Here is a 27,335-nt window from a genome sequence, read left to right as displayed (position 1 = left end):
AGCGCCGGTCCGGCCGTGATCGGGGTGGCCGGACGGGTTTTTTGCATCCCTCGAGCGGCGCCGCTCTCGGGTCCTCCCCGCGGGAAGACGTGTCCCCTTCCCTTCGCTCCTTTCGGGCTGTGGGCGGCCCATGTTCCCCCCCTTGAGATGCGCGGTGCCTCTCCGCTGTCGTCGCGCAGAAACAGCGCGGCCGATTAGCGCAAATCGGCGACGGTGTCCGCGCGCAGTCTGCGTGCCACGCGCGGCAAGCGCCGTTTGTTTACGTCCCTTGCCGGATGATTGATTCGCGGGGGCACCGAGCTGCGTCCGAGCCAAACGATGCGCGTTTTTGTTTTGCAGTCCGCCTGGACGAAATTTTCCGCGGCCGGAGGACGTTATGCGCGCATTCTCCGATACGGATCCCCAGAAAAGGCCGGCCACGGTCCCTGACCCTGGGTCGTCGTCGGCAGTCACGCTGTCCTGCGGTTTTCAATGCCCCTCTCGTCTGACACCGCGCTCGTCTTCGGATGCCCGCGGCGCAGGTGCCCCCGCGCGCATTCTTGGCGGCCGCAAATATTTTTGCTCGAGAAGGCGGCCGTCGGAGGCCTCGTTCAGGACACACTGCGGCTTCGTTTCGTTTGGTTCCTCTCGTCCTTGTCGCTCGAAAAGGGAGCCGTGCTAGCGAGCGATATGCTGCTTCTCTGTAATTAGCGACGATGACGCCGAAGGATTCTCGGGAAGGAACTGGCGCACGCGGCTTGCAGCGGTTTCGGTCCATGCGGAACCGTCGTGTGTGTTCCGGTGACATCGACGGGGCGCGCGGCTTCTAATATCGCGTGCCGCGAATTGCCAGGTACGCCGTCGCGTGCGAGCGCGGCGCCGCACGTCCCTCTCATCTCGCTGGTGTCAATTTCGCATCGTACGCGCGCCGCGTGTTAAAGTACACCTGCTGCTGCTGAGCGTCATCCGGCGTCTCTCGGCGCCCGTATCGATCACGACTAGCGCTTGTTTACGGCCCATGTAAGTACGTACCACGTACGGTTTGAGCAACTTTCTATAAATGAGGGGTTCGATATTGATAGAGCAAGCGAGCCGTTTTCGCCGGCCGGCCGGGCGCAACGCCGTGGGTCCGATAGGGAAGCCGCCAACTTGCGCGATACTTACTCCTATACTTTATTTATACTTATTTTCTCGGAGGTTCTTTAGCTACGTGCGGAGCGCAGGCGTCTGAATTACACAGCACAGTTAACACAAGAGTAAGTGGCGTGCAGGTACGCTTTTGCATTGTGCCAAGTATTCTTTAGACATTGGGGACGTGCATTTGGTGCTGGACCGAAGCTCATTCATCACTATGCCATTGAAAATAAAGGAACCTCCTGTGCTATGCTGTTATCATGACAGAGCTCTTCGGCAGTAATTGGATTCGTAAGGCTCATGCTGAAGTGCTAGAGGGGAGGCTAGGTTGGATAAGCGCCAGCTTCTAAAATTTGCAATGCCACCACAGTACCAGTGAACTGAATGTCACTCCTGATAGTATATCAACACTTTATTATGAATATGCATTTGGTCTCCTTAAAGTGTTGTGTAGTGAATGTCTTGTGCTGGACGTTGCAGGATACAAACTGGGCTATTAAAAAGCTGTTGGCCAAGTGCATGTATACTATGGCAGAGACTGGTGGCACGAATTTGTAGATGGCATGTAAAATTATCAACCCTTTAGTGGTGAAAACATCATAATGTTTGAGCATTTGCAACACTAAAACATTTTGTCGATTCCACACAGCTCTTCATTATTGCTGGAACAAACTGCAGCAGCTAATGTCACTTGTGTTTTCATAATGATTGTGCCACTAATGCTTGAACCACTATATATGCCTCCCTGAAACTAATGCCTATTCGGTGTCTCACCATACGGAAAGGTTGGCATCATCCATGGTATAAGTGCTCCTCATAGAAAAAGGAGCATATTTTTCCATGCATCATATTGATGTGTATGAATTAAGTGCCATGAATTGTCTTTGCCAGACTGCAGGGGAGGGTATTCTGTAATGGTGTTTTTCACTGGTCGATCTGGAGTGGCTGCCTAAATCCTGGAGCAAGTGCTCGCATATCACCAATCCTAATGTGCCAGTGGAGAGCGAAAATGCTCCGCGCTGGATCGTACCGGAAGCCTGTGCGCACACTTCACAAAAATCGAATTCCGCTCTGTGTGTTTCCATGGCCACCAAAATCACTGTCCCCCGCAAGCGGAAGTGACGTATGCTTCTCGCCCTATTTCCGCCCGAATCCGCGCCTCAGCAGCGGAGCAAGTGAGAGCGATCCGGCTAGGGAGCGAGTTGATCCGAAACAACCAGTGGAAAGCGCGAACCCGCTCCAACTCGACCAGTGAAATTTGGATTCGCCGCCATGGAGCAAAAAAATCCTACCCCAGATCGACCAGTGAAAAACGCCATAAGCGTCCAACTAGTGAGCATGTCCATATTAGTGCTGCTGAAGTGCAGATTGATTGGGTTGGGGGTACCAGCACGAAAAAAACAGGTGCTCCCAGCCAGTTTCCTTCTCGCTGGTTCAGCTCCAGCCAATCAGAGGCGATTGAAATGGACAGTCCACTTGGTGGACAATTACAGAACACCCCCCTGTAGTCTGGCCATCGTGGCTTGCATATACTAGCACATTATGCTGTAATACACAGTACAAAAGAACTGATAATTAGGTTAGTTTATAATGGTTGGCAGTACAACACAAGCAAGGACAAGCAGGAACATTTTATGGTCATTGCTCACAGCTACGTGGCTCTACAGACAATGTCTCTGTTAAATGACATTGCATGTGTGTACAGGAAGGAATGAAAAAAGGCAACAAGAAATGACCTGGTCGATCATAACATAAGGCTTTTACTTGCTACATGCCACCTCAGCAGAGCTTAATCTCTCACATTGCAGCAAATAAAGTTGAATAATTTGTGAAGGGTATCACTAACATCTGCCACACAGATATGAAAGATACTTGTGAAAGCATATAAACCACAAATGTAATTAACACGAAACAAACAAATATGAATGAACAGTGATTTTTCTTTGTATTTCCTTTTTTTCTCTCTCTGTCTCATGGCAGAATGACTGCTGTATTTGTGACTATCCCTTATGCCCATTTGCGTTATCAAAAATAATTCGCTCTCCTAATCACTTAGGTTCACAGATGGTTGACTGAATCTTAGCAGTGTGCCCTCCTTAATGTCGTAGGCTTTGGGTTTCTCTTCCAAATGTCTACTAACACAGTTTTGTTGCTAAACAGGATAGTGCCCATCCTGTTTCCTTTCTTGTCCTTACTTATAATGCACTGCCATACTTATGATAAACATACAGTAAATGCAAAAAAAAAAGAGCACCATGGTGAACAAATTTGTGTCAGATCTAGACCAGGCTTCATGTTGATCAGCATAAGTGGTCATCATGATTTTAAACTTTAGCATGCACACAGCTTTCTGTGGGCTTGCATTGTTTAATATATATATCATTTTATTGATATAGATAGTGACCTCTTACTTCTTCAAATTTTTTGTGTCAAGGGTTTCCAAGTTGATACGTCGTAGACCTTTTTATGAATTTATGGATTGTGGACCCTCATTAATTTCTTTGCTTTTACATTTCACCCAGAAACATGCAAAGAAAAAATAAACAGTTGGGCATGGTTCTGCTGTCAGAACCATGCCACACATACATTTTCACAGTCACCTAACTGGCTGTAGACTGCAAAAGTGTTATGTCATTTGCAGTCTACAGCCAGTTAGATGAAAATGTATTTTATTTTATTCTATTTTAAGCCAAATGCACACTGTTCTGACTTCTGTCATAGACAGCTCATTAGAATGGGGAAGTGGGCAGTAGGGGTTGTAGGGTTACAAGTGCCCCATGACTTGATCACTTAGCAGAAACAAAAGTACAAGTCCATTACACGTGTAGTACGACATAACAGGTGAGAGAAAAGGCCACCAATGTGAAGTCGACAGACAGGCCAAGCTGCAAGTCTGCTTGAATGCAAAGCCTATTTCTTTTTTGTTTTTCACATGAGAGGACACTGCTTCACTACTTTATCATCATCAACCTGTCTCGCATCCACTGCATTAAGAAATATTTAGCTTCTCCCAGCAACCACCAAGTATCTGGTTTTGCAGTGTCCACCTCCATACTCTGCCTCTAATTTTTTTTTTAGAGTCATCAGCGTCAGCATGCAATCAACAGCGTGCAAGCGTGCTTTGCAAGTCAATCCTTCAACTATATGATTTATAAAAATTAGTGAGAGCATGGGAATTGAATATCTATATTTTGGCAAACTGGTGCTGTTGGTCGTTAAAGAAAAACAGGTGTAATAAGGATAAAATTGCGACTTCAGGCTGGAGAACACACGTACACACAAAAAGAGAGAGAACAAGTCACTGCTGCTTTTGCACGTCTACACAGCAACAGCTGCTGATGGTAGCCGGCACTCTGTACACTAAAGGAGATCAATTTTGCAAGCTGAAAGATGCATTGTATTTAACAACAGAGTGGGTCAAGGAAAACACACTTGTGAGCTGACAGAATTTTCTATTTTATTTCCTTTTATTCTTCAAAAATGTGTATGTGAATCACTGTGACCCAGCTACAGCAGCTGCATGTTGGTGGAGGTAGCAATGCAGAAATGTTCTTGTGTGTAGATTTAAGTGGACATTGATGAACACCAGATGGGCAGAATTAATTTGGAGTCTTTCACTCTGACATCTCTCTTGTCACATGTGTAGGGGCGCTATAATGTAAAATGATTCCAAACTGTTTTGATTCCAATTTCTGCAATTAGCCTCCACGATTGGTCAAAACATTTTCGGGCCACTCCCAACTTCGCCTGTCTGTCACGCGATGTCACGAAAACTGCGATAGCTCCCCATCTGATATAACGTGTACACACTGATTATGCATGATTGAACCGCACAAAAGAAAAATAATCATTCCTGATTCGACGCCTTTTCACCATTAGCCCTGTGCTATTGGTCCAATTTTTTTTTGGCTATGCCAACTTCGCCTGTCTGTCACACGACCTCACAAAATTGCGAAAACTCACCACGTCAAAGTGATGTGTACGCGGGAAAAAAATGCATTAAAATGTCGAACAAAACTGAAAATTTTTCTGAATAGCCACAGACTGCCCCATTCTGAAAGGAATAGAAAATGGCTGCCCGCCGATCGCTCAGGCCCTCGCTACTCGCACCTGCCGGTGAGCATGTATTTATTTGCGCATGATAAACCTTTTTGCGTGGCAGTAAAACGTTATCGAGCCCTTTCGGCACGCATACGACATCGCTCTGCCAACTCTTCCTTGCTGAGGATCCATTTTAGCGGCATTCTTATGCTTCCATTGCACGCCGCCGCGATTTTCGACCGGCCACCGCAAGCTAAGTAAGGCGAAGCGGACTAATCGAAGAAGCCGGCACCACCCTCTTCATGCGGTTATCTATTTTCAGTGTGCTGGCTCGGCCCCATCGAAACCCTCTGCACTAGAGCGTGCTCCTCGCCTCTTGTCAGCCAATTAGATAAGAAAAACTGCCGAGTGTAGACTTATTGGTTATGAAAGGGAACAAAGGTGACCTCCTATAAATGAGTAGAGTTTTTGATTGGGTTGTTCAGACAACGCTGCGGGTCGATGCTTGCGTTGGTGGTTACGTAAATTTGACGTCAGGAGTTTGGAATCAAAACAGTTTGGAATCATTTTATGTTATAGTGCCCTAGCTTTTGAACATTGGAAAGACACTAAAGGGAAACATTATTTGAGTGGTATCTGTAAATTACCCTTCTACAATACAAAAAGCAACTCTTGCTGTCAGAAGTTCAGCGAGGCAAAAATTATGCAAGAAAGTAGAGACTGTTCATGGTGGCACTGCCTTTATCATACCAGCTTGCCTTAATGTTGTGGATATTGATGTCATCTGCTCGCTCCTCCTTAATTTTTTATCAGTAAAGCAGGACTACATTTTGTTTCAATAGATCCTATGATGCAGCTTAACAAACCACAGCTTGGAAGAAATTTTGCTGAGTCACAATGGTCAAAATGTGAAAAAAAGAAATACTTCGAAATATGTGACGTTGCGTATTGGCACTGAGATTTCGACACAAAATAAAGAAATGGACGTCGGACTTTCATTTTCTCTTCTGGTAATCAACCAGTCACGGAAAAACAGTGTGTGTCTTTAGTTTCCCTTCAGAGCCTCGTCAATCATTCTACGAATGTATTTGGCTTCAGTCATAGTTTGACTTCAGTTTGTCCTTCTGCTGTGAATACACGAATGGAGCAAAGAAAAGTTGTGCTTTCAGCTGTATCAGGCACTAGAAGCAGACTCATTTTGATGTATGCAATGCTGACAATGTCAAGGACTGCATTAGGGTTTCTTTACTAGGCAATGCTGCTGCTCCAATTTATTGACATGTGCAAGGGTGAAGTCATTCACAAGAAGGAAACTAGAGCAAGCTCAGCAGCTGCAAAGGAGTTCACTGTGGCTCCTGTGGCTTAATGCAGTTGGGACACCAGGACGATCCCCTCTCATAATATTGTAAAATGTATTTGCAATACTTCCAATCTTATTGCCCACACAGGCAGATACAATGTTGCCTAAAGGGAATAAACAGCACGTGCTCGTGGCACAGGTGGAAATCCTACATTAAGTGTGGCAAGAATTAGAATAGAAATTTACGGTTCAAGGTTGGTAGATAACAACCAGAAGCGTACTGTAACTTGTCAAATCTGAAATTCTCTGCTTTGTGTGCAGGAAGTGCAGGTACGTGCATCGATAGGCCAGTGCTACCAACGGAGGTCATTTACGGAGAGTTTGATTATTAATGAGTCACTTGGAAAGCCACCAGCCTTGGTTCATCTCCGCAGTGTCCTAGGCACGTAAGGAACATAACGTAAAGGCAGAAGAGGCGGCATCAGGCTTCACGGTGTCATCTAGGTCAGGTGCAGGGTGAAGACCTGCAACAGCAGAAGAAATGACGGCGGGTCGAGTGCGGGGCTTCCTTGCTCGGGGATTCGGGGAAGGAATCCCTTCTGCCGACTCACTTACTGGAACGACTAAAACTACATCGCATCCAAAGGTTGCACCAAACAAGATGATGCAGCACATGCAATGGTTTAGTACACATGTTGTTCTTGGCGTAAATTATGGAGCATGAGGCAAGGTAACAGGAAAGACATAGAGAAGCTATCAGGCAAGAGCAGTGACCAAAGTGTCAGTAGCGCACCCAGGATCTCTGCCAGGGGGGGGTTGACAGTTTGCCAGTACCATCTAAACAGCACTAATTTCGATTTCTTCACGGGAAATTGTCAAAAAAATGCGCTTTTTGCGAGTGTGCAGACGATTGCGCGTCTTACATCTTAGTTGCAATACTCAAATGCTTAAGAAAAAAAAGGGGGTTAAACAAAAGGGGGGGTTAAGTCGGCCTCAGGGGGGGGTTCCAACCCCCGAATCCCCCCCCGTCGGTGCGCCACTGCAAAGTGTGATAGAATTATTGCAAACTTTTCTCATAAGAAAGAAAGAGTCTGCTTGCGTTAGAGACACATACAGGGTGTTCCAACTATCATGCACCAATATTTAAAAATGTGCAAATGCTACGTAGATGGACAGAACCAAGGTAATGTTGTTTGCCGTCGCTTGGAGATAGATTATTTTTTGCATTCCATCCAATTACATAATTAGTCTTAATTAATTAAACAACTTTTAAAATATTGGTAATAGATGAACAGTGTCAATGAGACAATTGTAGAGCAACATGAAAAACTCCTGATACAGCTTTTTGTTGCTCAATAAATGCTACATAAAAGTGTTTTTCTGAGCGTTAAAGAAGCCTACGAATACACGCAAAGTGCCTCGAGTCTCCATTCGCGCAGCAATTTTGCATGTATTCACGGGCTTTTTTCATGCTTGGAAGAACACTTTTATGTAGCACAGATTGAGCAACAGAAAGCTGTAGCGGGAGTCTTCCATGTTGCTCTACAATTTTCTCATTGACACTTTTCATCTAATTACGATATTTGAGAAGTTGATTAATTAATTAAGACTAATTATGTAATTGGGCAGAATGCAAAAAATAATCTGAGTATCTCCAAGCGATGGCAAACACCATTACTTTGGTTCTGTCAAGCTACGTGGCATTTGCATATTTTTAAATCTTGGTGCATGATAGTTGGGACACCCTGTATATATGTTGCTTTCTTCAAAAGGCAGCTTTCGTGACAATGTGTTTCTCGGTACTGTGCGCTACGCGTGCATGAACATCTTATTCGTTTTGTATCTGGTTCCGCTACTAAATAGTTGTTAGTTGGCACTTCTGTGTGTCTTTCCTGTTCTCTTGCTTCATGTTTTGTAGTTTGTGCCAAGAACAACACTTATAGTAAACCTAAACACCAACTTGCCCAAGAACAAGTTCACATGGAAGGGTGGTGGGTGATATTCTTACGGAATAGTATCTTAGGATATTACCGAGAGGGAGATCTGGTGCTGATGTCTGTGTGAGTTTCCTAGTCTGCCACCATGGGAAGGCGGGGTACTGATGGTTTGGCTTGTATTGAACGTGGCTTGACCTTAGACAGGGTCATAGCTGTGCTGATAAAGCTTTCTATGGATAAACTTTTCATAAAAGACCTTGGTTCTCCTGCATTACATTGTACAGCATTGATTGCTCACGTCTGAGACTAGAATTTGCATCTTCCATTTGGAACCCCTCACTACCTAACTGCACTAATGGAATCAATCTAAAACAAAGCGCCTCACATCATAACCGCTCAATATACTTAAGTCAATGGTATATCATTAAAACAATCACTTAGCATGCCTTCAATTGCATTGCGCCATGTCATCTTGCACTTTTGCCAGCTTCATTCTTTTTCCATTACCTGAAGTCGCAACCCATGCTGTTAAAGCCACAGTCCAGACTGACCTTAATTCATAGCCACACAATAACAGCATGTGTAAATTGTCACACGTCAGCTATGAACACATACTCTTTGCCCATTGCAGTACTGCTGTGGAATGCACTTCCTGATCCCATAATCACTTGCGTATACCTCAAAATATTCAGCGGTAAACTATCTGCCTGGTGAGCATGGCTACATACACTAACTGCTCCTGAACTGATGCACCGCAGAAACTCTAGGAAACACACGTACTTGCTAAATTTCTTATATTCCAAATTTGTGTTTACCCTCTGTATTTGTTTTCAGTGTAGGTATATTCACCTTTGATAGTTTTTTTTTATGTTTCTCGTAACTGTTGCAACTGCATTTATGTTATATTTTCTCTAAATTCTTGAGAATATCCCCCCCCCCCTCCACGGTTTGGTTATGCATTTGACACCTTAAGGGAGGAATAAATGAAACAGTGTACCAGGTATAATGCAAAGGTACACAGAAACAGCACAGACCCAGTTTTAAGCTTGTAGCTGCTGTCTAGAGCTTGTAAGCAGTGGCATATTATAGTAATGTAATAGGTTTCATAGGAAGAGAAACAAGTCAAGTATGGCAGAGAATTAGGTGTCCAAACAAGTCATATGTTCACAGGAAGACCAGCAGGTGTCTCTGAAGTCAATGTTTTCTCTTCATTGAGGCCTGATGAATACAAGTCCTCTTTTCAAAATTTCGACTCTAGAGACATCTCTTGTTCAACCATTGTTGATCACAGAGAATTAGGTGTCGTGATGAATTTGGGAAACTTGCAAGCGAAATCAGAAATGTTTTATTACACATACAATGATCCACATACACATGTTATATACAGGAGGAGGGCCCATAGTCAGACTGAAGTCCTACGAATTCCAAGAGAATGGAGTCAACTGTTTGGTCGCTGTAGATCACCAAGAGAGGCCTTTGACCTGCAGTGGACATGAAAAAGGCTGATGATCTGAGTGACAATCTTGCCTGTATCTTTGTTAGCCCATGCGGATAGGGGGTTTTGTGTGAGAAGCACGAAAGATAAGTGTAGGCACTGATTGATTAGCTTGGCTTCCACTGGTGCTCTTGGCAGCAGTGCGCACCCTTACTGTGCTTGGGGGGGGGCAAAGAGTATGGAGCTTCTTTTGAAACTATCATTAGGAATAATTCTTCTCCTCAGGCTTATTATAAACCAAAGTCCCCTGCAGGTGCATTAACTGTGAGCGTGACCACAGCATATTCACTGATTGTCGTGGTTTCTCATGTGGGAGAGTGCAAGTGAAGGTAGAACACACTTTTTAGGAAGACCTCACGAATGCTTAGTTCCCTAAGTGACTGTGAACATAACTACAATGCCATACACACTACAGTGATGGAAACATAGTTGCACTGAGCTAGTGAAACTGCAGATCACTCAGGATTTAAAATCTGGGAGGCAGCCCAAAAATTAACTGCACTTTACGGGCAGCTGCAAGCAAACCTGGAGGAAAATTTGATTGCAATACAAAGTAAAGACAAGGCTACCTTCCACATTGTATCAGTGGGTGGCATCTCTAAGTCATAGAATACCAACCAGCCTCAAGTCTTGCATAAAAAAAAAAAGAGTCTATGTGACGTAAATTCTGACACCAGTATTCCTGCCTCTTGGATATCTCTGCCTCTCACATATCAGTCTCCTTGTGACTGCTTTTAAATCAAATGCTTCGCAATTATCTGGGCTTGTCTCATCTACTGAGTGCAGAATTAAATTGTACTTTATTATATTAATGTATGCTTATGTGCAACAGTGACAAATATCATCTACATTGTCAAAATTGTTACTACAGCATTTCATTTGCAAGCATCCATCCCTATCACTGAATAGTAAAACACTCTTGTTGGAGTTGCCAAAAACAATTATTTTATAACGTCTTCCTAAAATTGAATGTCCCGAAACTGCAGTCAGTTATGATACACACATTTGTGGATAGCTCCAGATTAATTTTGACCTCCTGTAGTTCTTTAACGTGTACCTACTAAGTGCACGGCCATTTTTGCATTTCGCCCTTGTCAAAATGCAATGAAGCCACAGCTTCCACAATGGTGTTGCAGAGCTCGTAACCTTCACTTATTGCTGCATCTTAGTTGCTCCCCTCTAATTCCTCTCGGAATTTCTTACTCTCTGAAAAATTTCATTTAGGCTTCTCATGCTCCACTTTAGAATCCGTATTTACTTGCACGCCACACTGCAGCGATGCATGCACTGAATGCCCACAGCACGCATCGTTCCTCCACTTGTTAGGGTGTGCGAATATTTGAAAATCTTGATTGACAGATTGAATAAGGCGCTATTGGATTTGTTCTTCGAATTGGATAGTCGGTATTTCTAATCATGAACTTTTTTCAAGTAGTTTTCAAATAGTTTAATTCCTCCAGTGTGTTCAGTCATACACAAAGCCAGAGCAGAAGTGTGATAAATTTCATCTTGGCAGCTATAGCAGACAAAAAAAAAGAACTTGAAATGTTACCTAGCAAAGCCACTGTACATCACTCGGCTAGCCAGACCTTTCCTTCTAAATCGAGATAATTTTGATCACAATTTATTTTCACGTGATCAAATCGTGAGAATTCCGGGTATGTGAAGCCTTCTGTATGCTCCATTTCAACTTTAATGACAATCTTTCATAACGTGCAAAGGCATGACAGAAAATTGCTAACATTGTGAATACTAGGATATGAACATCACTTTATGTTAATGATGAAAATGACTGCTTTTTATTGAAAAAGTATTCAATACTGGATTCGGTCTAAAAAAATACTATTCGCACACCCCTGTTTGTCTGTACTGTGCCTCTGTACTATTCTGCTATTGCGGCTTCATGCTGAAGCTTAGTCATTTACATCCCAAATGTTGGCTACTTCATGTCTCCTTGGATTGCTTCATTTGTTGTACTGCCTAAAGCCCTCTTTACAATTTCAAGGCTACAATTGATGCCTGATTCCAGCCATACTTCTGCATTCAGCGACGTACCATTGTGCTCTTGTAAATTACGCTAATTACTTCGTATTTGTATCGCATGCTTTGTGACTGCAACATTTCTTCTTTTTATTTTTGTTATTTTCTTTTTACTTAATTTCTCTGCTCTTCTTTCCAATCCTTCTGATCGTTTATCCATGCACTGAAATATTTGCATGGTTTGACTATAGGTAATTGTGAGCACTACATTATTATTGTGTTGCCATCATCTTTATACCATTTGCATTCTTTTTTACTTTGAAGAAGTATTTTAAAATATTGTGTGTGGCAGGTTACATGATTCCACCTCTCCAGGTAGCTTGCTTGAAGACTTCACTTGCATGACGTATATTGGAATTGTAAATTAGCTAATCAACAACATTGTTACATGTAGCACAGGTATTATACTAATTAGGTCATTAGTCATTCACTGTGAGGCACATGTAATTGCAGAATTGAAGCTGTGTGGTAACAAGGGCCATTTAGTAGAAGTCATAATACTAGCACCAGTTTAAAAATATTTGTTCCTGAAATGTTGTGCCAAATTCATTGACATTGCAGTTGTCTCTCACTCTGCATGGCAGGAGCCGTTTGAGAAACTAATAACTTACTTATTTCGTAACACGTTTTTGGGATGGATTGTGAGACTCCCAAGATTGCTTATGAAATCTCGAGACTCGTGGTACTTTCGAGTGACGCAAGGGTCGGGATTTTTGCAAAATTGATGTGAATTTTTTGCTACTTGGCTTCAGTTTGGCAACTGCAACATGTGCTGTAAAGTTTAATAGTTTTATAGCTGCTTTAGGTAGTGCAACAAAGACAACAAAAGAGTGAATTGACAGGACTTGCGCTGTCGCTTCTTTCTGTTTCTGTTGTGCATTTGGCTTTCAATAACAAAATTCAGTTGTGACAAACAACAGTGGCTTTCCAGCCAGTTCACTCTTTTGTCATTGTCTTGTCATGTTACCTCAATCAATTGTGAATCCACTCCAACCGTTTTACTGTAATTTTGCAATTATAAAAAGTTATGAAAAGTCAGTTTTCAGGTAAGCCACCGGCAGAGGCAGGTTTGCACTTTCTTGTGCAAATGAGCTTAAAAAAAATTGTGTTTGTAGTTACAAACAACAAACCGGTGGTGTAGCCAGAAGTTTTTTCGTACACTTTATCGGGAAGGGGGAGGCGGGGCGGGGCTGCCTGGGCAGGTTGCACATTAACAGGAATCTGAAAGTGGGGTTGCATGCCCAGTGTATGGTTCGATCACGATCAAGCCCGATCCGAGTTGAGCTCAGTCCAGATTGGGTGCTACTCCTCGGGCACTCATAACTTTGCTTCATCTGGATCGACTCAGTCGCAACGTGTGCATCACAATTGAGGATTGTGATTGCAGGCTGATATCTGAATTGTGATTTTTACTGAATATTAGAAAAATTTGTAAGTGCTTTGCATCACTTATCAAAACCTGGTGCACTACAGCCCACCCAACTTGATTCTGGTTTTTGTACTGGGTAGCAGCAATCATTGTTGGTTCAGATTAGAATATTTGATCATATCTGGGCTCCATCGTGAGCAAAAGTGTCTGTGTAACATTAGTATTAGACCTAGAAATTTCAATCAGGCAACAGAGGCACCCCGTTAATTTACCATCCTATATGTCATTAACTAGTGTCCCCTGCAAGATCATGGAACACATCATATACTAGCATATAATAAATTTCTTGTACTCAGTCTTGTCATCATCGATTTTGCAGAGGGTAGTCTTGCGAAACGCAGTTGGCCATCCTTCTTCACGACCTGCATGTTAACCTTGAGTAAACTTCAGACCGATGGCATATTCCTGGGTTTCGCAAAAGCATTTCACACGGTTCCTCGTAAGTGTTTGCTTTTAAAATTGTCTCTGTTAAACTTACACCTCGATGTAGTAAACTGGATAGCAACATTCTTGACTAACTATTCTCAGTTTGTGTTCGTTACTAGCCATTATTCTAATAGGCTCTCTGTAACAAAAGGTATGCAGGGGTCCGTCCTAGGGCAATGTTTTGTTATTTATAATAATGATCTACCAACACATGTATTGTGTAACATTAATATGTTTGCAGATGATTCTGTAATCTTGTACACTTGTGTCCTTCTCTCACTGCTGTAACCCCCTCAGATTTACCTATTCAATTACTAATGTTCCAATAGAATCAGTCCAATCATTCAAATACCTTGGTGTCACTCTGTCGCATGCACACTACTAGCATCATTTCAGCTTCTAAGAAATCACTAAGATTTCGTAGGCTTCATCTACATCATACTCCACAACATGCAAAAGCGTTGGCGTACAAATTATTTGTGAGATTGAAACTTGAGTATGGATCTCCCATCTGGAACCAGCATCAAACTTATAAATACACTCGAGTCAGTACAATATCGTGCTACTAGGTCTATTCGTTCTTCACAGTCATGTGATATCAGCATTTCATCATTGAAAGCGAAATCTGGTTTGTCAACACTTGCTTTCCGTCGACAGGTTGCCACCCTCTCTCTCTTTCGTTAATTTTTCCCTTAATCATCCACCATACATCATGCCCCTTTCATGCATATCTCATCACACCGGTCATCCCTTTCAAGTTGCACGTGCCACCACTGTTCAAGCATCATTTTTTTATTCAAGCAGCAAGAGACCTTTGACACGCCATCACAGCCATCACAAGCATATCTGCCTTTGCCGAAGCTGTTGTCACGCTCACGCACATTTCAAAATAAACGCCTGTTTGTAATATTCATTTTATTATCCACCCCTTATGTAATACCCCTTCAATGGGATAGGAAATAAAGTGAAGTGAAGAAAACATGGATGCAATACGAATGAAGAGGACAATACAAATGCCTTGTTCTTCTCGTGTCAGGGTTTTATGACTTTCCAACTTCTTACCAACTTGCGTTGCCTTCATTTGTTCAAACATATTAGTGCCTGGCTTGCTGATTCCTTTTTCGTTCAGTTTATCATAAATAACAATGGTCATTATGGGCCTCCTTGTGAAGTCCCCTTTGTATGTTTACATTAGCTGCACGCTTCACTCCTTTTCACATAGCCTCCACAGTGTTGTCCTCCTAGACTTCTTGTAATGCGAGCACAGTTAGACTGCTGCTGTTCCAAAATGTGCCACAGCTGCTGGTAGTTCACATTGATATGTTCTTTGAGGCTTCATGTACATGCTTTTGCACTGAGCCTGCTATGGTCATCAAACGACTGCTGCCCATGTATCCATATATTGCATCTTCATTCTTTAAGCTGTTCTGACACTCATTTTTCTCTGTAGGTGCAAAAGTTATGGTTGTCATTTTCTGGTGTTCCTCGTATTTTTTAGCGTTTCATTTATTTTTATTCTACATTCAACCCTTCGCGGAAAGCCTCTCTTTAAACATTTGCCTGTGCTAAATGGGCAAGTACCGGATTCTTGTATGATAGCTTGCATTTTACTTCTTTGTTTATTATGATCAGGTTATGTTTTCAAATATGTTCAACATCACATTTCCTGTAACATCTTTGTACCCATCCAATTTCTCATTGTTGACGTTCATCTCACAAAAATGAGTGTATCTCCTTAGCTTCTTTTTGGTTTAATCCCTTCATGTGCATTTTACAAGCATTGTACAAGCAAAAAGCGCCTAAATATTTTTTCCTTTGTTGCGGCTGCCTGTCCACAAGTGCTGTACACCTAGTAGGACCTCCCTGCCTTCGATGTAGCATTTTATCTATGAATGCTTCTCACAAATTCCGACAAACTAAAGACAGACAGGGACAAGTCGCACGTGTAAGACAAACATTTATCATTGAAAAAAAAAAAAAACTCAACACAAACAGTGTACAGCGCAAGTTAATTCCACACATTCCCTAAAGTCCTCAGCCACTGCAGCGGTGGCCAAACGGTAGAGCATCTACCTCGTATGCGGAAGGTACCGAGCTCAAATCCCTGTGCTGCCGGTAACCCACTGGTTTTGCCAAGGGGTAGGTTACCGACAGGGTTAGTAACTCATGACAATGCTCTGAACTTTACTTTGAACATACTCTTGACCACGTAAACAAGCCGGCACTTCTTCTATATTGTCTACGTTTCCTGTTGTCCAGCTATACTCATTGACCATTGGCCTTGAACTTCTGAGGGCTCCTCTCTGGGACGCTTCGACCTTCACTTGTGCACCTCTTTAACCTTTCTACATTCATTTCTTTGCAGCTGAAAATGTCGGAATTATGAGCCCCTATCATGCTGTCCTGACCTCTCCCCTGATCTCTGACATTCGCTTGCCCTCAGAGCCACCCACATGTATCCTTGACCTTGCCTTGTTTGTGACCTGCCTGGCTTTTCACGCTCTGGAGCCTACCATCAAGGTGTTTTTGTTCCAAGTTAGAGGATGGTGATTTCATCTTGTCACCTCTGTCATGTCTGCCATTTTCACTCACAATGACAGCCCTGAGGTGCCATTCTGGATGGTGTCAATTTCCACCACATTGTTCAATTCACCATCTTGTCAACTCTGATTGGCTCGCAGGGATGCTACGGCCTCTCTCATTGGTGTAAAACACCAACATGGAGGAATTTTATGGTGTTAAAAACACCACTGTTAGGTTGTCCTTCAATAGTTTTAGCCTTTCCTTGGCTAGTTTTCACTCATCGTTTCTTGCCTACAGCTCACTTTTTAACCATTTGATGCTATGCAAAGGCTTTGCCTGTTAGCCAGTTCCTGTAGTTTCACTTTCGCCATACACTACCTGCAGCTGAATTCAGCTTCCTCTGCACTCTCATTCCCTGTTCTCCACAGCTTAGCCACAAAACGTAAGCAGCACTGGGCTCTACTTTAAAGGAAAACGTTCGCCATCTCTTTAGTGCCTTATTGACCCAGTTACTTTTATTTGAGGCCCTTAAATAGTAACAAAATGACAACAAAAAAGAACCAAGTGGTAGCATTGGTAGACAAAAGGTAGCTGGGCATTTCTCGTTCTCGTATCTTCACTGTAATTGCACTTTTGTTTACAGTGCAAGGTGGAGAATAGTGCAAAGTAGAAGCCATGGACTAGAAGTGCTCAATGGCTGCTTGAGTTTATCTGGTCATTGTGATTTCTTGGTTTAATGTCAGCTTTAAATTTTTTTCACACTGCACTACATTCAAGGACGACATTTAGGCTGGGGTAAAGCTATATGCTGTGAGAGCAAGCTATGCTAGCCACGCAGCTGTGTGATGCACGCAGCTGTCTCTGTCAAATTGACAAGGTGACAAGGCTCTGCCACAGCCAGGCTTCAAGTTCCACACGTGTGCAATCTGCTGCACTGGATAATTCCTTCAATTGCCAAAATAACACTGGGGAAAACCATCCAGAGATTTTCCTTATACCTAATGACATGTGCACATGTGACTGTCAAATTGTGCTCGCACCTGTGTAAATAGTATTACTGTTGTCGGTATCATGGATGCTCTACTGATATCTTTGCACGCATAGTAGTGCACTTTGGCTGGGCTGCCACAATGGGCTGTGGTGTTGTGCTGTCGAGCACAAAGTCATGATTCCCAACCACGGCGGTTGCATTCCAATGAGGGAGCAATGCAAGAACACTTGTGTACCGTTCTTTGGGTGCACATTGTCATAATTGACCCGGAAGAAGTTATGGGTAATAAGGTTAGTGGATAGCTTAGTCCATAAGCTATCCACTCACCTTATTACCCATAACTTCTTGTGCAGTTTTGGGGCATTAACCCCTCCCCCTTTTTTCTGGACGCTTATGTAGCAAATTTGAGGTGGCATAATGCAGTGAACTCAGTTGTTGTGGTCCAGGAATCCCTGTCAGGTGATAAAATTTCAATTGTGTAACTGTTGTTATTGAATATTGGCTTCATGAAAGTGTGTTTTCTTTTTTTAGCCGAGAACTTCAAAGGTTAGAAATTGTGCTGCCACAATGGGTAGAATGTAAACTTAGTACGTCTTTGAGGGCAAATGTAGAGGCCTCTTCACTTAAAGCATTCTGCTGTCATTTGTCCATGCTTTACTACTATATTGTCATTGTAATTGAGGGATCTGTTACTATAAAGGCACTTGCCGCAGTCTCACTTTAACCATGTGTGCAGTCTGTAAAAAAATATTGCATTGAATAACGTGAAGGTGACCAGGCATAAACGTTTTGCAACAGGAGTGCATATGTAATAGTTCTTTTGTGCTAACTTTGCCGTTGTGCTTGCGTCTTAAAATGGCTGAACCCAGTGAGCTTGGAAAACTTTTTTCCCATAAAAAGACAGCCCAAACATACTTTCAAATCAGTGATGTCATGCCAATGCTGTAGTTGCTTTTTGCATGCTAAAGAAAGGGAAACATTGCTCTTCGTGTTCTGACATATTTTCATAGTTGTAAACGTGCACTCTACCACATGCTTCTTCTACATAAAAGTATCACATTTAGCAAGTATGAAGGTTGGGAAGCATTTACGGATATTTTAATTTGATACTAAAGTTTGTCTCGAAATACTGGGCCTGGTGTCATTAGCATTATTGTGACACAGAACAAGACGTGTAGCTATAAGGCTAGGTATGATGACGTTGCTCGTAAAATAATGAGCTAAAGTGCTGCACTCAAGTGTGGCAGCCAAGCAATCACAGGAATAAAGTGAGCAATTATTTCACATCATTATGCTTCGCCTATGGATATTGAAGCTGACCTGGATCACAAAAACAAATATTATAGTAAATTATTTTTATACACTGTGACACTTGCCAGAATCTTATTAGGGTTTAGAGACTTTGTGCCTTCATTCAACAACACCAAAAAACAAGTGAGAAGTGTCATGTCAGTACTCCTTTAACAAATAGTTTCTTTCCATCAAATAAATGCAAATCGAGTCGTGAAAAAATACTTGACTAAATCAAAGTTAGTGTTGCTCTTTAGGGCCCTCTAAGGCAATGAAGTGATGACGTGATGAAGTGAGGTGGCACTTGAGCTCCCGCATGTGATCGAGCAATGGTATAGGATAATCGCTGGGAGTGTGATGGTGTGGGTAGATTGACAGATTTGTCTTTTGTCTCCCGTTGTGTGTCTTCCAGATGGGACTCGCCTGAGGGTGCGCCCTGGTCACCCCAACATGCCACGATGAATTAGCCCCCCTACCGCAGTGAGTAGCCCCTGGCAGATTAGCCCAGCTTTTCCTTGGCATGCGCATGAAAGCACGACATCACCCGGGGGCAGGGACCAGCAGCGGTTGAATGAGGAACGTCTCAGGGGCCGATGTTTCAGAAGCGTATGTACTTTGGGCTGGTTGGTTCGTGGCTTGACCAGAAACAGCGCAAAGGAACAGGACGTGTCCCTTTCTTACTCCCTGTCTATTTATCTGTTTATTTAAAAATACCTTACACGCCCCTATGGCTTCTTTTGCGCTGTTGCTGGTGAAGCCAATGTCTCACAAGGTGACTTCCTTTCCCCATTTCCTTTTCCATACCTCATTTCCTGCTTAGCTAGCAATGCGGCTTTCAAAAGATGAAGCGCCAACAGTGACAGCACATTAGGAAGGAACAAAGACAGGACAGGCGCTACTTGCAACTGTTTATTGTGGTCAAAGGTGGTTGAATATATAGCCATGGGGAGAGGGGGGACGAAAAAGGCGGAACACTGATTGTATGAATGCGCACGCGTGAGAACACTGAAGATATGCATGAAGGAAATGGCGAATCTAAAACTTATCTAAAAACACACTTTCATTTGTGTATATATTCAGAGACGGGGAGCTGACACATGTTTCCCCTCTCTTCCTAATCTGGTTGGCCTCCAACAATTCACGTGCCACAGAGTCTTTACTTTTAAACAAGATTGTAGTATCTTGAAGCCTTGCTTCACATGCTTGTTTATTTTCATTGCCGCAGGCCTTGCAATGAAGAGGCAAGTTTGAGCCATAACCATATTTCAATGAAAGCTTATGCTCCCGCAGGCGATCATTAATACATCGGCCAGTTTGGCCGACATACTCTTTCCCACACTTCAGCGGTATACGGTATACAACTCCTTCCTCACACTTCACAAAAGGATTCGTATGTTTAATGGAACACCCTGCTTTCTTAGAGTTATCAGAACCAATCAGGCGGCACAAAGTAGCAAGTTTTTGGGGTGCGGAAAAAACCACAGGAATTTTGTATTTCACGGCGATGTGTTTAAGATTGTGCGCCACTTTGTGAGAATACGGAATCACCACTGGTTTGGCTTTCTTTTCGAATGTTTGACCTTCTTCAGTGCTTCTTTTTCTTTCTTTTTTCACCTTTTTCAATAACGCCTCCGAAACTGCACTTACAACCGAACAAGGGAAGCCAGCCTTCCTCAATTTCAAAATCTGTTCGTCAAAGCTTCCTTGTGCCTTATGACAGCACGATTTTTTAAGGGCGGATTCGAGGCACATAGTGGCAATCGCACGTTTAACAGTCTTGGAGTGTGTAGACTCATACGGCAACAATTCCTTGTGGGCACGGGGTCGATACATCCAGCAGGAACCTTCGTCAGTAAGGGTTATGTCAAGATATAAAAACTGCAAGCTGTTATCCTTGGCTAGTTCAAAAGTAAAATCTAAGCCTTTGCCGTGCTGTTTAAATTCAGATAAAATGCCCTGCACAGTATGCGAGTAAGTCATGGGAGAACGTTCCGTCAGTAAAATTAAAAAATCATCAATGTACCTAAAAACCTTCAGCACTTTGCCATCGTCAAACACTGCTGTCACTTCAGGCTGATAATTTAAATTGAATGTTTGTTTTTGTCTGCCGTGAGTAGTTCAGTTTCAGATTATTATTCTTTCAACAAACAGTTAGTACACTACAAAAAACAAACAGATGAGGATCCCAATGTCAAGGACAGCAACGGGACCCTCGGTCAGTAGTAAAAGTGAGAAAACGTAAAAAAGGAAAAAGCAACAACAAGAATGCAATGCAACTCAATGCTAAAATACATAGGGAACAAATTAATACACAAATATATGTTGAAATATCAAACATCTAGGTCTAAAGCATTGGCCCGCTGAGCACAAAGCTATAGGTACAGTTCACAGATGTTGCAGTCCGCTCTGGTGTGGGTGAAATGAAAATATGCTGGCACTTTTATATATGCGGATCATAGAACTGAGGTTGTCAAAGTTAATCTGGCATCCACTGTCATATTTTCCTCATTAGTTTATTGTGTAGTTTTGGGATATCAAATCAATCAATCGGTATTTTCCTTGGTCATACATGTTCTCAATGTGACGTTCTTAGCCGAACCACATGTGCCAGCTAAGGTCTCCTTGCCCTTGCAGTAACTAGCTTGTCACGATATGTTTCGTTGGGCCATGATGCAATAAACCTGTCAAGTTCAAAGGTAAAGGTTAGCAATAGGAGGACAAGATTGGCCAATTACAGAGCATCACCTGAAAGGCAGCGAGGCACGTCTGTGCAAGTCAGCGATCCAGCCGGGTTTGTAAATACATCTGTTGGGTGCCAGCCTCAGTTGGGGACACCCCTACTGTGAGCTTCTTTTGTTCTTGCCCATCACTGGCCCTTCATTAATTGAAACAACTGGTGACCACATGCTGACATAGCTGTGACAGGTCTGCCCTCTCACAGGTCACGGTTGTGACCTATGCCGTGAATGGCTCTAATGAGCTTTTGGGCTGCATACGGAAGTGGCTCATTCAAGGCCTCGCTAATGACAGACTGATGAATATTCATGGCTCCTGAGCAAGTTTGCTTCTGCTTGTCTCGTGAGAAACGAGCTGCTGCTGCCAGGGTTGGGCTGCTCGTCGAACTTGTGAGTCTTCTTAGCTTCAGCTTGTAAATCTTGCATTGTTGTTCTCTTGGTCTTTCTTTCTTGCAAGATGGTATTGCAGAACGCGGATGAGGTAACTGGAATCTTATTTTAGCATGGGCCTTAGAGCAGAACAAGTCAACACTAAGATAAGGAAAGTGATGCATTGCACAATACCGAAGGACTGGGGCACCATTTCCGCGAATGCGGTAGATAAGTACCAGTGGCGTTGGTAGTTCTAGAATAAATATTATACAATCATGGTGACGAAATATGTATTCTATGTAGCATCCTGTACATGTAGGAAGAATTGCCTGTTGTGTGTGCGGGTGTTTACGTGATACCATTCTTTACCGTGATGTTGTGACTCGGTTTGTAAGCACAGATAACCTGTCATTTGACAAGGACAAGTGCAGTATGCAGCATGTGTTGGGGGCTTTATATGGGCATAAATGTGTGAGACGAGTTGCTTCCAACTTGCTATGGTGCGAGTTGTTCAGCTGAGCCTTTGTGCACCTCGCAGCCCCTGGCACCGTCATGACGAAAGCATACGACTTCAACTGGCAACGTCCTGTACCTGAAGCCCTGCTCAAGGGCTGCATCTTCGACCGTTGGGAAGAGGTGTGTGCTTCCTTGTATTTTCTCTGCTGTGCTGCATGTGACACGAATGTTACGGCCAATGTGAACTGCTTATGATGAACAGTGCGTGACGTACTTGCACACTAGTGCCATGCATGCATTGTTTTACTTTTGGCTAATGATCACTTTTACTGAGACGTCCCTGTCATGCTATCACTCTCACAGAAGACGTGCCTTCTGTATTAGAAACTATGAGAACGTTGTTGTCACCTTGATAGCAAGACAGGACCCATCATGCCGTAGTATGTTTCCTAACAAACTCAAGCACCACTGATTGCTCTAGAACGTACAGTGATCGATATATAAATATTTGACAGACTTCAGAGGTCGGATCGGATTGCACAATTCTTGACCATGCTTGCCACTGTTGTTGTCATGCAACTGTTGCTTTCTTTCCTGAGCACAAGTTTGCCCGATAAACGCTCCTGTTCTTCTCATTCATCTTTTAGCTGGTGTATCTGACAGTGCACTGTCATTGCCCCGTGACATTATCGTTAACCGAGGAGTAGCTTACGCTCTGTTTCACTTGAACTCTGAAGCAAGAAATTGAGGTCTGTGTTTTTCGAGGTCAAGCTATCCATTCGTACTTGCAGGATCCCACAATTACCTTGGCTGTTCTTTTGTTTGACATGGTACTCGTTTTGGGCATACTTGAAATGAGCTTGTTGGTGTGCTGTCATGTACAAGCATTGGCTGCAGCAGTTGTAGCATTGTTAGGATGCAGTGCACAGCAGATGCTGCTTAAGACAACAATACAACCATGAATTGCAGTTTTTATAGTTGAAGCTAGATTTGAGTGCTTACCAGTTAAAGGAGTACTGCCTTGACATTTTTAACTTTTCATTTATTGCATTAGATGAAGGCCTTCATTAAAGTGAAAAACAGTCGAAAACGTCGTGTCAGTGCTCCTCTAAGACCAGGTAATTTTTGTTAGCACGTACTTACATGCATGCCTATTTTGTCCACAGGAAAAAGAACAAGTAGTCTATGAGCCTAATGCTTTGTTCCGAGTCGACGAGTATGGATTTTTCATCTATTGGAACAGCGACGGAAGGGTGTGTACATTTATTTACTTCTTTTTTACATGCATCAAGTGTGCAGCTTGTGTAGTGTTTGCCCTTGTTTAACACATACGCATTGCAGGACTGGGACCTTGATCTTTGAATCTTCCTCTCGGATGTGTTTTAGCTGTTTTGTTCTCATAGTGTCACCATTGTTAAGGTGTATTTGCATTAGAATGGTCTCTTACATTAGAATGGTTTTAGTGCAGTAAGTAACAATTTTGAATGGGGAGCAAGGATATCAAATGGGCATGGTTTTAAGGACACTTGCACAAGATAAACAAGTTGCAGCAAGAAAGAACAAAGTTAACAAGATTCACTCTTATTAGGGAGTGCTATGTTTTGCACACCCAAAGATCGGGGATGCAAACCACCGGTTGTACAAAAGAAAGAAAAAACAAATATGTATACAAAAGAAAGCAAAGGTAGTACACAATAGCGCGAGCGGGGCATGGGGCAATGGGTGCGCTATTTCTAAAGCTTCCTGTAGCCATCAGAAGTCCAGGAATGCATGCATTTTTCACATGGTGGCAGCCTGAACACATAATATAAGACCCCCCAGATGTTTATTTATTTATTTATTTACTTATTTATTATTTATTTATTTTCATACTCTCAGGGCCCGATGGCATTACAGAGAGGAGTGTTCTAACAATAAATTGTTAATCGCAACTTTGAAGACGGGCAGGGTCTTCGGTTGCAGTGACGGAGGCGGGAAGGTGGTTCCAGTCACTGCTTGTTTGTGGCAAAAAAGAGGCATGGCAAGTGTTAGTGCATCATAACAGAATTTTAACCTTGAGTTTATGATCGATCCGTGAGGACACATAATCTGGGCGGGTTAGTGTAAAAACATTTTTATAGAGGTTTAAGCGGAAGCACTTGTGGCATGACTTAAGTGTTGGTAGACCTAAATTAGCTTTCATTGAAGAAATGCTTTTGTAGCGAGAGTAGTTAGAGAGCGCATATCGGGCAGCGCGGTTCTGAACGGATTCAAGAGCTGTGATTAATGCGGAGCTAGATGGATCCCAAATAGAGCAAGCATATTCTAATTTTGATCTAACTAGAGCTGTGTAAAATTTAATTTCTAAATCGGAAGAAACGGATGAAAAATTTCGGTGTAGAAATCCAAGCATGCGGATTAGCGTTATTAATTACATGTTCAGCGTGCATATTCCATGAGAGGTTGTAAGTTACATGTACGCCAAGATGTCGGTAACTAGTAACGGGGTTAAAACAGAGTTATTAAGGCTATAAACAAAGTTGTCATTAGCTTTATTGGGATGCATTACTCTCATGACCTTACATATAGAAGTATTTAGTTTCGTAAGCCACTTGTCGCACCAGTTGGAAATAGCATCAGTGTCAGATTGCAAAATAGAAAAATCCTAGTTGCACACATTGCAATGTAAGTTGCACATGTATCTCACAGCAAATGTTGGAAGATGCCAGATAGAAAATTCTCAGTGGCAGAAGCTATTGTCAATTAATCAAAGCACTTTCTTTCCAAACACGTAGCGAATACAGAAGTTATCTGGACCAATAGCCAAGGAAGTCCAGTTTCTGGTCCAGTAAAAAATAAAACATACAGGTCAGCTGTAGAAAGAACATCAAGTAGAAGTAACTCGCAGTTGTCCTAAAAGATGCGACAGAACTAAACAAAACAGAATAATGCAGCTAAGATTATGCTTTTCAAGAAAAAAAAACTATCTGACCTTGCTTGAAATTTTGTGCTGTTTTAACACCAAAGGGTAACATATTCCACATTTTTCAGCTACAGAATTTAATTACTCTTTGACCATGTGAATTATCACAATTTAGCAGATTGCCATTTGAAGCATGTCTAGTATTGTGGGCCGGTGTAGAAAAGAGGTATTGGGGGAGTGGCAAATTTGAGCAGGCTATATTATGGACTGAAATAGATATGGCTTCATAAGGCCTTAACCTATTGCACATGTTTTATTTGAAAAATATAGTTAAGGTCATCACTTTCTGAGTGGGAACTCGGCAAGTGAATCAGAGCTCTTTGAGAATAATTAATTGTCACTCTGTAAATGATAAGTTTTACAATATTTTCCAAAAGCAACATGTGCTGTTGGTCATTGCGACTGAAAGCAGGGTGGTAATTGTGAATGTCCTGGGGACTTGAACCAAAATGGCCAGCGTGCTCCTTTTTAGTCGGTTTGATAGAAGACCAGGATTCAAAGACAGCCGTCTTGAACTCATGCCTTACACTGAAACACCCCTTACATCATTGGCATTAGGTGTCACAACTACTGCACTCAATATTTTATGTAATGAATAAACAAAAAGCACAATGAATGCACCTTTTACGCATAAAATATTTATTAACAAGATGTATGTCATAAAAAAAGATATAAATTGCCAAAATCAAGATTGTGGGATAAAATTGAACAAAGTTTGTAAAGACGCACTTGATATCTACTAAGAAAAAAATGTAACGAAAATTATGAAATATAGAAAATATATTGCTGTCTAATTGGCACTGTCTTCGAAAAAAATCTAAATTTTTGATTGTGCAGGTATTCTGCTACAAAATTTTTACTGCAAGCACTGCAGTTGGGCGTGCTGGGCTGCGGCTGCCGATGTTCCAGGCTAGTTAATGTCATCGTCGCTCTCAGAGTCGAAGTCTGATGAAAAGGCAGCATCCTCAGACTTGTTGCTGCTCAATCCATCGATAAAATCAGCTGCAGACGCAGCGGTATCACAAGATCTGTGATCTTTCCAAGTGCACGCACCGCTCTCGGAGGCAGACAGTTTTGCTTTCTACTTTGATGATCGTGAAACTTCAGAGCGTGTTCAAAAATTATCACCTGGCAGGAAAAAAGCGAACTGCTTAGAAAACAAAAATATAGTTTTCCTCCTTCATGTCCGATGGTGCATTGTGTCCGTAAGTGGCACGCGCGGGAAGTCTCAAAAGCGGCGTCGTGTCAAACCATCGATAGCGGGCGGCCATTTTTGCTTTCTACTTTGAAGATCGTGAAACTTCGGAGCACATTCAAAGATCACCGCCTTGTGAAAAAAATGCAAACTGCTTAGAAAACTAAAATATAGCTCTCCTCCTTCACGTCCGATAGCGCTGTGCGTCCGTGAGTGGCGCGAAAGGTCTCGAAAGTGGCGTTTCAAACCATTGATAGTGGGCTAACGATGCCCAATGGGCGTGGTACAGAAAGAGTCAATGTGCTCACTGTGAATGAGGAACCTGTAATGGTTTTGAAACATCACTCTCCAACATTTTGACTCCCGTCCTTGACTCGGGTCAATTTACGTCTTGCATCACGACACCTGACCAGGTGTCAAGACTGTGACTATAACTTATATCCTCCCAAAGCAGTAGAATTGCACAACAGATCTGCAGCCTGTGGATTATTCATTTTGCCACATTCTGTCTCGTTAAGTAGAGCAGCTTTATTTTGGATCTCTTACTGCTTCATTTTTCAAGACTGCTACAGTGGGTTTTCATAAATGGTTGCTGTTGTGGTGGCGCACAGCACTGTTATCATAAATACATCAGGAAATAGGGCAACTCGGCTGAGCATGTTTGACATAGTGTGGGATGGCTTATCGTTGTTTTTGATTTTGCCAGTAAATTGAGCTGATAAGCTTCATGGCCATATGCATTGCTGAAGGCATAGTAAGGGGTAGGTTAGGAGTAACAAGAAGACAGACAAGCTGACAGACAGACAACTAGCCCCCGTCACAGCATTAGTTTCTAATAAGCTAATCATTCAGGCACAGGGGTCTACTTCCATGGTTTTGCTCAAGTACTCCAATGCGAAGTATTCTTCCCACTGATGCACTGAAGGGAGAAAAAAGAAAGGATTTATTCTCATATTACTCCATAAAGTACACTGTGAGAAGAGAGTGGCGGCAGAAGCATACCGAGAGCTTAAGGGAGGCAAGCAAGGTG

At 42.6% G+C, this 27,335-nt stretch overlaps 1 protein-coding gene across 1 annotated transcript in view; it reads left to right on the top strand.

The window, feature by feature from the left end:
- LOC119458664 (1-phosphatidylinositol 4,5-bisphosphate phosphodiesterase-like) overlaps positions 1 to 27,335 on the top strand; it is a 134,629-nt gene that overhangs the window by 464 nt on the left and 106,830 nt on the right. Inside the window, exons 2-4 of the mRNA XM_049671340.1 lie at positions 18,998 to 19,065; positions 22,231 to 22,328; positions 23,315 to 23,401. Coding sequence (XP_049527297.1) covers positions 22,245 to 22,328; positions 23,315 to 23,401 — 171 coding nt within the window. The 5' untranslated portion in view covers positions 18,998 to 19,065; positions 22,231 to 22,244. The remainder of the gene's footprint in view (positions 1 to 18,997; positions 19,066 to 22,230; positions 22,329 to 23,314; positions 23,402 to 27,335) is intronic.

This window comes from Dermacentor silvarum, chromosome 7 (genome assembly GCF_013339745.2).
Source record: "Dermacentor silvarum isolate Dsil-2018 chromosome 7, BIME_Dsil_1.4, whole genome shotgun sequence".
In the NCBI taxonomy this organism is placed as follows: domain Eukaryota; kingdom Metazoa; phylum Arthropoda; class Arachnida; order Ixodida; family Ixodidae; genus Dermacentor; species Dermacentor silvarum.
This window is presented reverse-complemented; position numbering and strand designations above follow the sequence as displayed.